General features: G+C 39.6%; 1 protein-coding gene across 1 annotated transcript; it reads left to right on the top strand.

The window, feature by feature from the left end:
• Positions 1–4,111: 4,111 nt before the first annotated feature.
• On the top strand, positions 4,112–7,252 carry LOC122601246. Its single transcript, XM_043774005.1, has one exon. It carries the CDS (start codon positions 4,112–4,114, stop codon positions 7,250–7,252), a length of 3,141 nt encoding a protein of 1,046 aa, XP_043629940.1.
• Positions 7,253–11,605: the final 4,353 nt, after the last annotated feature.

Raw genomic sequence — 11,605 nt, 5'->3', positions numbered from 1 at the left:
TTTGAAGAACATTCAAAATTACTTTTTGATTATGATACTATTAAACCAGATTTTCAAACATACAAAGATCAAACTTTGGTTAGAGAATGTGAGTTGAATGCCTCTCCTGATTCTAAGTTATTGCATAAATGTCACAATCTTGAAAAGACCATTCATGATCTTGAAAAAGCCAATCAGGATCTTGAAATTCAAAAGACCAATGAGTTGCTTCGGGCAAATGCTAGACAAATGGATGTTGATATTCTAAATAAAAAGCTTCAAGAATCCAAACCAAGCAATGTTGAACTAGAAAGAAAGATTTCTGATTTAAATCATACTTGTTTTTTGAAAGGTGTTTGAGATTGAAAATCTTAAAAACCAAATTGAGGAATTTAAAAAAAATATACTTTTCTATCAAGAGAATTTATATAAAGTTGAACAAAACCCTCTTTTGGATTTTACCGCCTATTTCAACAAGTCGAAAATTGACAAATCGGAACTTCTTCTCGGGTTGGGATTTGAGAATATCAAACCATTGCAAAAAGCCAAGGATGAAATAGAACCATTGTATGATGAAAAATTTCTTCGACTTGGTATGGTACAACAATTCATTCGTCCACTGGATGACGAATTTAAGACTGATGATGTTGAGAAAATACCTCAAACTGAATTTTTGGTTAACTATGATACTATAAATGCTTCCTATAATTTTAAAGAATCTTCAATTTTCAAATTAGAAGAAATAACATCAAATTTTCAAAACCAAGAGTCAATTGGTATTTCACCTAAACCTACTAAAATGTATGTTCCATCCACATTTTTTGAAAAAGAAATAAAAGGTTTGAAACAAAAGGTGGAATCTCAACAAAATGTTATTGATCACTTAAAGTCTCAAAGTCCGAATTCGGAGGATAAATTAGCTGTTGTGGATACTAAGAAAGTTTGTATGGATGTTTCTACTCAAACTGACCTAAATGCTTTAGTAGACCATTCCATTAAGACTACTTGTGTTTCATCTACTGATTCCTCCATCCAGACCTTGACTGATTCTCTTGAGTATTCATGTCAAACTGATGCTACTATAGCTGATGATTATGTGCAATCTGATTTATCTTATGACGAACTTGCGCATAGTTTAGTTTTGATATGGTCCTACTATAGGGTTTTCACTTGTGATTCTCTTGAAAAGTTAGTTGTTCACCCTAAGCTTAGTGCTAGTATAGGTGTTGATACTTCTACTCTAATTTCTTATGAAACCAAAGATGTGTCAGTTTAAGTTGATCTAATTCCTGAGACTACCCATAATGGAAAGTTTGATAACAAGATTCCAGAGTTTTCGAAAATCTCTCCTGTTGAACCTTTCACAAAAGATGATTTTGATAAATTCATGGAGGGAGAATATGTTTTTGATTCTGAAACTCAGAAAAAGATTGAATCTACCAAAATCAAGGTTGAACCAAAAGAAAAGGAATCTCCAAAATCGTTTTCCAAAACTCTAACTTCATATTATTCAAAGAAACGAGTTATTCTCAAACTCATCAAGACTGAACCAAAGACTGTCACAAAACCAATAATCAATAAGTTAAAAACAAAGTGTCCTACCCCGGAAAAGCATGTCAAAGCCAAATGAAGGGGTAAGGTATACCTTTCATCAAATTGTATGGAAAGAAAGAAAGAGAGCCGAGAGCTTAACAAGGAGAGAGATGCCGAGAGTAAATAGAAGAAGAAGTGGGACCCACCTGGCGAGAGTGCGTGGCAAAGTGGTCCCAGCCGAGAGCTCTTTGAAGAGGAAAGATATACGTGTGACAGGAGTAAACCAAAGAAGATAGATAAACGAGAGTGACCGTTAAGGATGAGACCTAGCCGAGATTTCACTCGGAAAGAGAGAGAAACGAGGGTGAACAAGGGAGAGGCAAGGGAGAGATAGTTGAGAATATATGAGAAGATATGTCGAGAGATATATGTTCCATTAGGCTAAGCTACAAGCATGGAACAAGTCCAGGAAGGACAATGGGCCCAAAGCCCACCGGGTAGCAAAATAACTCCTCTAGGAGTCCGCCCAGATGAAAGGTGGTCGAGAGGAAACCCACAAGACCAATTTTGAGAATTAAGTCTCTTCACATATACGTAATATGTAATTTGATTAAGTACATATAAATGTATGTCTACATATTTTAAAGGAAGGAGACTCCGTCAAGAATTCGTCCGAACCATCTTTGGCTAGAGCCTTGAAGAGTATTCAAAACATATACCTTACATACTAAGTTGTACAGGTTACATACTTGTGATTAGATACAAAATATCCAATCATGAGTAATATATTAATCGTTCTCTCGAAGGTTCTATTCTTTTACATTCTTATAGATTCGAGGGCCAGGCCCAAAATACGATGTAACCCTAATTGGTTGCTTATAAATATGAGTAATCATTGGATGTCACATTCATTCATTCATTCATTCGACTCAATTCCTTACAACCAACATTCACTCATATATTCTCTCAAAAATCTACTAACCATCATCAATCAATCATCAGAATCATCAATATTTAATATCCTTCAAAGATCAAAACATCTCTTTGGGAAAACCATTATTCACCTTAGATTCGCAAAGAATTTAATAGGTTTGCACTACTATGTAGGAGATTTTAATGGTTTTCATGGTTAAATTTCATCTGTGATTGAGTTTAATATCTCATGCTCAAACATTGGCGCCATCCGTTAATTTACTGATAATTGGACGGTGATCCTTTGTCGTTGCAAAACACAAATCATTCTTGTTCTTATTCTGTTTTTTGTTTATTTGCTTAAATGGCTGACGAATTCACTCTTATTTCTCAAGTTGTTCCTTCTGGGTTGGGGAAAGGTGTTGATGAAGATGATTCTCCATTAAATCTGGAAACCTCTAAGATTTCTAATGCTCAAAATATCTTTGGTGAAAAAGTGTCAGATTATGCTTCTAGATCTAATGAAGTGGTGACAAGTGCACCCAGTGTTGTTTTTGGTAGTGAGCCTAGGCTACCACCTAGGATGAGCTTCGGATCTAACCTTGGGAGTGGTAATGCTAGTGTGGGATCACTCTTTTCCACAGCTTCACCTTCTATATCTCCTTTGATATCTTTATTTTCAACACCCCCAACTAGTTCATCTCCTATCACTATGATCTCTTTTGGAACTAGCGAGCTAAGTTCTCACATAGCTAGCATGGCTAGCTCAACCATGACTGGAAGTCAGACATCCATGCAGACAATGGCTAGCTCTTCTCAATCTTTATCTATCCAGGAGAGTCATTTGTTGGAATTGTTAAGGCTAGCTGCCAAGAACACTCAGCAGGCACAAACTCCACCACCTCCTCCAACCGATTGGTTTTCTCAGCTCTCTGCCACCTTAGGGTAAACTCCACCTCAGCCAACCCTACCACCTCCATTGCCTACGGGTATGGAGTCTATAATGAAGCTGTTGGTGGACGAGATGAAAAAGCAAAAGCCAGTGGAACCTCCTCCTGAACCAGTCAACCCAGCAAAGGAATTGTTAAAAATGCTAAAGATTGTTGCGGGAGAGGAGGCGGATGAGCAAACAAGGGTGGCCACAGTACCTAAGTCTGCAACTAAGTCAAGGTTTTGTGACTGGGTGGCAAACTATGCCTTCCCAGACGGCCAGAAAGTTCCCACTATTGTTGGCAGGTATGATGGTACCAGAGACCCAGAAGATCACCTTGCAATTTATGATCAAGCCATATTGACTGAAAAATGGATAGACCCCGTGGCATGTCACCTATTCCCAGGCACCTTACAAGGTTACGCCTTAGAGTGGTTCACTAAGTTACCAGAGAGAAGCATTCAGGACTATGCAGATTTGAAGAAGAAATTTATAAATTAGTTTGCTCAGCAGAAGAAGCGTCAGAGAAGCCATTTGGAGGCTCACTTGATTAGACAAAGAGGTAACGAATCATTGAGAGACTTCATTGCAAGATACACTAAGGAATGTCAAAAAATACCAGGCCTCCCAGAAAGCCAATAGGTCTCAGGTTTTACCTTGGCATTACTCCCTGGTGATCTTCAGGACGATCTAAGTAAGAGAATTCCATTGACGTTTGGAGAAGCTACGGAAAGAGCTTTTGATTTCATTCGATCCATGGAAACTGCTCTCCTTGTGAAAGGGGCAGTCGGAAGGGATAGGCTGGGGGGAAATATTGGGGCCGGAGGCTTGGGAAGTGGAAGATGTGACGCTAGAAGAAATGACAAAAGGTTTGATCATAGAGACACTAGAAGGAGAGAAGAAAGGAGAGATGATAGGAGGGATGACAGAAGGGAGAAGAGGGGTGGCCCTTATGACAGAATAGTCAACCTGATAAAATCTCCAAGGGAGATCCTTAAGACTGAAAGAGTGGGGGGAAACTTCAAACCTCCCCGACCTATGATACACAGGACCGGAAAAAAGGATATGTCAAAGTATTGTGAGTTCCATGAAGACCGTGGCCATGAGACAAATGCATGCAGAGAGCTTAAGATAGAGATAAAGAGAGCCTTGGATGAGGGAAAGTTGGAACACTTGGTCCCTGGTGCAAAGCAAGGAAAAAGAGTTACCCAGGCTAAGAAGACTTATACTTGGCAAAAGCAAGACGAGAGGAATGATAGACCACCACCCCCTGATGGCCATGTGTACATGATAAGAGAGAAACATAAGTATGAGAAAAGAAAGGCAGAGGTTCTGGAACCATGGAGAATGGTATCAATCTCTTTTCTTCCAGTAGAGGCTGTTTCTTCTGATCCAGTGGTGACACAGGCCATAGTAGCAAACTTTGAAATCCGAAAGGTATACTTAGATAATGGAAGCTCATCCGATATAACATATGATCATTGTTTCCAAAAACTTCCTCAAAGAATCAAAGATCTTAAACGTCCGTCAAGGACAGAACTTGTTAGTTTCATGGGAGAATCCAACAGACCGGTGGGGGAAATTTCAATGGAAGTCATGATGGGAGAATATCCCTTCCATAGAATTGAACTTGTTGATTTTATGATAATAAGGGCACCATCCTTCTATAATGTTATCTTGGGAAGACCTTTAATGAAAAAATTTGGATCAATTCCCTCAACCGTTCATGGAATAGTAAAGTTCCCAACACCCGCAAGGGTAGCCACCATTCGAGGACGCATGACTTCGCCAGAAGAATGTAAGCAAGTGGAAAAAACTTTGCCAAGGAAAGTTGAGAAAGTACAAGATAAAAAACAAGACTGTCATGAGGAGAAAGTGATAATAAATAAGAAATTTCCAGATCAGCCCGTGATCATTGGGTCACAACTTCCAAGAAGAATCAAAGAAGAGTTGATTCATTTATTAAAAAATAATTTGGACGTCATTGCATGGCAGACATCTGATATGATAGGAGTCCCAAGAGAGTTAGCTAAACATGCATTAAATGCCAACCCCAATATATCACCAATAAGACAAAAGAAGAGGGGAATGTCTCAAGACAGAAGCAAAGCTGCATGTGAGCAGGTCAATGAAATGGTGAAAGCTGGAATTCTTAGAGAAGTTAAGTATCAAACCTGGGTAGCCAACCCTGTCATGGTGAAAAAGCCAGATGGTTCCTGGAGATTATGTGTAGATTTTAAAGACATCAACAAAGTTTGCCCAAAGGATAACTACCCTCTCCCAGAAATTGACTGGAAGGTGGAATCCCTTGATGGGTTTAGATTGAAATGTTTCTTGGATGCTTATAAAGGGTATCATCAAATTTCCATGAAAAAAATGGATGAGGATAAGACAGCCTTTCATACAGACCAAGGACTTTATTGTTTTGAGAAAATGCCTTTTGTCCTAAAGAATGTTGGGGCTACTTATCAGCGTTTGATAGACAAGGCATTCAAAGATCAAATTGGAAGGAATGTGGAAGCCTATGTAGATGATATTGTGATAAAGAGTCGGGCTGAAGAAATAATGTTGGCCGACGTACAAGAAACCTTTGACACCCTAAGAAGCATCAATATGAAGTTAAACCCATCAAAATGTAGCTTCGGAATGGAAGAAGGAAAGTTTCTTGGACACATTATAACTCCTAATGGAATCAAGGCAAACCCGAAGAAAATTCAAGCAGTGCTGGACATGGCATCCCCTCGAACCAAGAAGCAAGTTCAAAGTTTTAATGGGAAATTGGCGGCCTTAGCAAGATTTCTGTCAAAGTCTGCTGAAAGATCTTTACCTTTCTTTAGAACACTAAAGGGATGCTTAAGGAAGCAAGACTTTTCTTGGTCGGCCGAAGCAGAGGAGGCATTCAAAGATATGAAGAAGTTTCTTGCTGACCTCCCAACTCTCACGGCTCCAATTGCAGGTGAAACACTTACTCTATATCTTGCTGCTTCTAAAGAATGTGTTAGTGCAGTATTACTTGCAGAAAGAAACAATGGGCAGATGCCAATGTATTTCGTAAGCAGAGCCTTAAAGGGCCCAAAAATAAATTATCCATGTTTAGAAAAATTAGCTCTTGCCTTGGTCCACGCGGCCAGACGCCTAAGGCGATACTTTCAAGGTCACCCATTTCGGGTTCTGACTGACAAACCAATAAGGCAAGTGCTAGCTAAACCTGAAGTATCTAGACGATTAGCTAAGTGGGCTATCGAACAGGGTAAACATGAAATTAGCTTCCACCCAAGAACATCCACAAAGGGCCAAATCTTGGCTGACTTCTTGGCAGAAACTGACTCTTCCGATGTCACAGGAAAAGGAAAGGAAGTCCAAGAAGTCCAGGCAACCCAGGAAAAGGAAAGCTCAAAGTGGACCCTCTTCACAGATGGAGCATCAAATCAGGAGGGATCAGGAGCAGGTCTCATCTTAATTGATCCTGAAGAAAGAGAATACACTTATGCATTAAGATTCAACTTCCCAGCATCCAACAATGAGGCAGAGTATGAAGCACTCCTTGCTGGCCTCAGAATGGCAAAACAAATGGGAGTAAAGAAAATACAAGTATTTGTTGACTCTCAACAAGTGGCAAACCAGATCAATGGCACATTTGAAGCTAACCAACCATCCATGCAACTTTACTTAGAAGAAACAAAGAAGCTTATTGGAGAGTTTGAATCTTTTCACATAGAGCAAGTTAGAAGAAACCAGAATAAGAAGGCGGATGCTCTAAGCAAGCTAGCTTCATTAACCTTTGCTCACCTCACTAAAGAAGTCTTGGTTGAAGTCCTACAAGAAAAGTCTATAGCAAAAGGTAGTGAAGTATCTCAAGTTGAAGAAGAGGAAGACTGTTGGATGACCTCAATTTAAAACTTTATCAAGAATGAAACACTCCCTGAAGACAACCATGAAGCTCAGAAGGTGAGAATGAAGGCACCAATGTATCTTCTCATTGAAGATAAACTGTTCAGAAAGTCTTTTCTAGGTCCACATCTCTGATGTGTAGACCCCTCCGAAGCTCAAATGCTCATTCGAGAAGTTCATGGGGGCACATGCGGAATACATGCGGGACCAAGATCGGTGGCCACAAAGATAATGAGGCTTGGCTATTACTGGCCTTTAATGAATAAGGATGCTAGGGAAGAAATAGAAAAATGTGAATCATGCCAGATACATGCTCCCATCACAAGAATGCCAAAACAAGATCTCATCCCAGTTAACACTGCTTGGCCATTCTATAAGTGGGGAATCTATATTGTGGGCCCATTCCCAACAGGGGTTGGAAATGTAAAGTTTGTAATAGTTGCAGTGGATTACTTTTCAAAGTGGGTCGAAGCTAAGCCACTGTCAACCATCACTGGCCAAAGAGTAATCAACTTTGTATGGGAATACATAGTTTGCCACTTCGGTGTACCTCATGTCTTGGTAAGTGACAATGGAAAGCAGTTTGCTGAAAACCCCTTCAAGACATGGTGCGAAGACATGGACATCCAATAAGTGTTTACTTTTGTTGCCCACCCTCAGGCAAATGGCCAAGTAGAAGTTATGAACAAAGCAATAGTAGGAGGAATCAAAGCAAGACTTGGGAGATGCAGATCCGGATGGGTAGATGAGCTTTCTAGAGTACTTTGGGCTCCCCGGACTACACCAAGGGGAAGTACAATGGAAACACCCTTTAGCCTTGTGTATGGAACTGAAGCAGTTATCCCACCTGAGTTAAGCATTCCAAGCCATCGTATCATAAACTTCAATCCAGCCCAAAACGAAGAAGCCTTGAGAGAAAACTTGAATCTTATTGAAGAGAGGAGAGAAGTCTCTCACATCAAGTTGGCTGAGAATAAGCAAAAAATGGCTAAGTATTATAACAAAAGAGTACACCCTATGTCTTTCAAGCCTGGGGACTATGTTTGGAGAAAAAATGAAGCAAGTAGGGTGGAAGGCTCAGGAAATCTTGGACCCAACTGGGAAGGACCATACTTGGTAAAGGAAGCAAATGGAGATGGCTCATATGTTTTGGCTGAACTTGATGGTTACCCTGTACCCAAAACATGGAATGGGATGAATTTGAAAAAATGTTATATTTAATCAAGGATGGTCGATCTATGTATCCCATCTATCTTTATTATCTTTACCTGATCAATGAATCCTTTTGTATTTACTTTTCAACGAAGAAGAATATTTTATTTGGATAGAATATTTCATTTGTATCCTTGAGATTATCAATGAAAATTCCTCTTTATGGTCCGATCTATGTATCCCATAAATGTTACATTTATTTTTACTGCAAGTGAGAATAATTTATATCTTTAGTCACATTATAATAAATAGTATTCCTAAAAAGTTTAAAGTTATTCAAAATTCTTGCAATCTGCACTCACAAGTTGAGAACAAAGTCTCGAACATGGAGTCGAGCACGGGAAAGAAAAATGCTAGTTAAAATTCCTATAATCCCAAGGTATATCCTTGGATGAATTATCTTACAAAATGTAAAAGGCCAACAACAAATAATAGGCCGAACACTTAGATAATTTCTTCGTCTTTTTATCTATTGGAGAAAAGGCAAGCATTTCCTATTTGGAAGTGATACTCGAGTAATAAATAAATAAGGTTAACCTAAAGAACTTTCATTCATAACAAGTTATGAAAAGTCAAAATATGCATATCAATCAAATCCATCACATTACAATACACAAAAATATAAGTTCAAAGGCCACACCAAGGAATAAAGTAAGTCACAAAGGCACAAGCCTTACAATAATCAAATGGAAAAGTATGTAAAGTAAGCCATAACTACTAAAATGTAACAAGGAAGTCAAGACTGGGGAATATCCATAGTAGCTGGGGCTGCAGACGAGGAAGAACAGGAAGAAATGTGCTGCAGAAGATGAGAAATGCCCATAGAACGGGCTAAGGAAGGAACCTCATCCACAATAGGAAAATTCTTGGCACCAAATATCTTATTCTTCGCTTCAAGATTCTCTTTAGCTTTTCTATGTAAATAAGGAAAATCCTTAAGAAGGGGAAAATCACCATAACGTTCCCTCAACAAACTATGCACCTCAATGCTACCCCTAAGCTTCCAAGCTAACAAAGCAGCATTATTATAGTCTTTAAGAGGATTGTGGAAATCAGGATGGGTAAGTAACCTCCTAAACAAGTCTGGAAAAGCACTAAGGAAGGCATCTCCTTCTTCCCTCACACTCCTCTCCTTAATGAGCTCCTCCCTAAGTCTCTCCACCTCAGACTTAGACTCAGCGAGATCTATCCCAAGCCTCTCAACATCAACTCTAACTCCAGCAAGCTCTTTCTCCCTATCTTCCAAGTCACAAGCAAACTTAGAAATCACCTCATCCTTCTCTTTAATAACGCCCTCAAACTTCTCAGCATTGTCAAGTAAAACCTTCCTATCCCCCTCAAGGAGACTAATTTTTTCATCTACAACTGTATGATATGAAGCACCTATGACAGTAGCATGATAGGAGTGGCAATGAAGCCTACCAGCAAGCTCCTTTAAGGTCCTATGTCCATGCTCGATACCCACAACTGGAGGAGTCATCGCCTCAATAACCGCCCTAGCCTGAAGAGGAGTACTAACATCATCCCTCAAGGTAAGAGGCTTGGGTAAAACATACCTATGGGTACCCAGACCCCTGTTGAATTCTGAAGCATAGCTGGAGACCTGAGTAGAACCATGCCTCGCAGGCAGGAATGGAGCAAAGGGAGAAGAATCCTCTTCTACAACTTTCTCACTTACAACTTTCTTAAGAATACCATAATCATTATCACGAAGAAGAACCACGCGGCTACCATCAGGAGCAATAACACTCCCGCAAAGAAAGGGAGCATCTGGACCACTGGGAGGAAGGTCACTGGCAGAAGTAGAGGGCAAAGAAAGGCTAAGATCAAGTGAACAAGTGGCTAAAGCTGAAAAGAAAGCAGAAATCTTCTGACACTTAGTAGAATCACCAACAAGAATTTCCCCTTGTCTCTTCCTACCTAGGGAGGAAACATGCCCATCCTCTTCTTCTTTAATATCTAATAGAGCATCTCCCTCAACGGGAGTATCTCCACGAAGGTTTACATAAAACAAATAAAAATTAGTCTATATACAATACTTGAGCTCACATAAACAAAAGTATATATATGACTTAGAAAATAACATTTACCTTCATGATGAGAAACAGTAAGAGAAGGACCATCATCATCTTGATTAGCCGAAGTGAGGGATGTAAAGTCAAAACGAGTAGTACCCTCAAGCTGTGAGTCATCATGTAAAGAAGGCTGAACACCCTCATCAAAAACATCCCCACAATCATAACCATCCTAAGAGGAACAACCTCATCAACTCGCTCACGTACAACCAATGCCTCATTCGGCTCAAAATCAGGAATCTCCAAATCAGCTAGGTCAATGTCCAGCGCTTCCATTAAGGTCAAGTCTGAAATAAAATTAAAAAAGTCAAAAAGAAAGACAAAATATACCAAACATACATATAATAAAAGCTAAGGATAAAGATTTTACATTCTCTTGAAGATTTCTTCCTAAGAATGGGGATCTTAGTCCAATTCCAATCCGGGCTAATCCCAGCCATGGCCAACATACCCTCGGGGTAAAAGGAGCGATACGGAATGGTAGGAAGAGAACAAAGTGTGACATAACAATCCTTGTTGAGCATTCTCTTGGGAACTCTAGCATTCACCTTCTTATTCAAGGCCTTGTCATCTACTTTCCTACCTAGACACAATGTAGCCCTCAACTCCTCGGGAATGAGAGTATCATCCACGAATAAATAATCAAATCGCCACATGGGAGCCTTATTGGGGGTTTCTATAAACTTTATATTCTTATCTCTAAGGCCAAAAGTAAACCAATCACCCCTTCTCAACAAAAGAAACATCTCCTTAAACATATGCACAGACAAAGGCAGTCCTAGAGCTCTAAGTAATATCTCAAATACTACAATCTTCCCAGCAGCAAATGGGTGTAACTGACCAACCTCTATCTTATAATGATTTAAGACTTTAATGAAGAAAGAAGTGAAGGGGACCCTAAGGTTGGACGAGGTGAGGAAAGATTTATAAAGGGTAACCTTCCCGAGAGGTGGGGGATGGGCTCTATCATCTACACCCGGGAGTGAAGGGTTGAATTTCGAAATACATGGATATTTCTTGACTAATTCCCTAAGGTCTTTATTAGTCAAGTCAGAGGCACAATCTTTAACAA

Source organism: Erigeron canadensis, chromosome 5 (genome assembly GCF_010389155.1).
Source record: "Erigeron canadensis isolate Cc75 chromosome 5, C_canadensis_v1, whole genome shotgun sequence".
Classification (NCBI taxonomy): domain Eukaryota; kingdom Viridiplantae; phylum Streptophyta; class Magnoliopsida; order Asterales; family Asteraceae; genus Erigeron; species Erigeron canadensis.
This window is presented reverse-complemented; position numbering and strand designations above follow the sequence as displayed.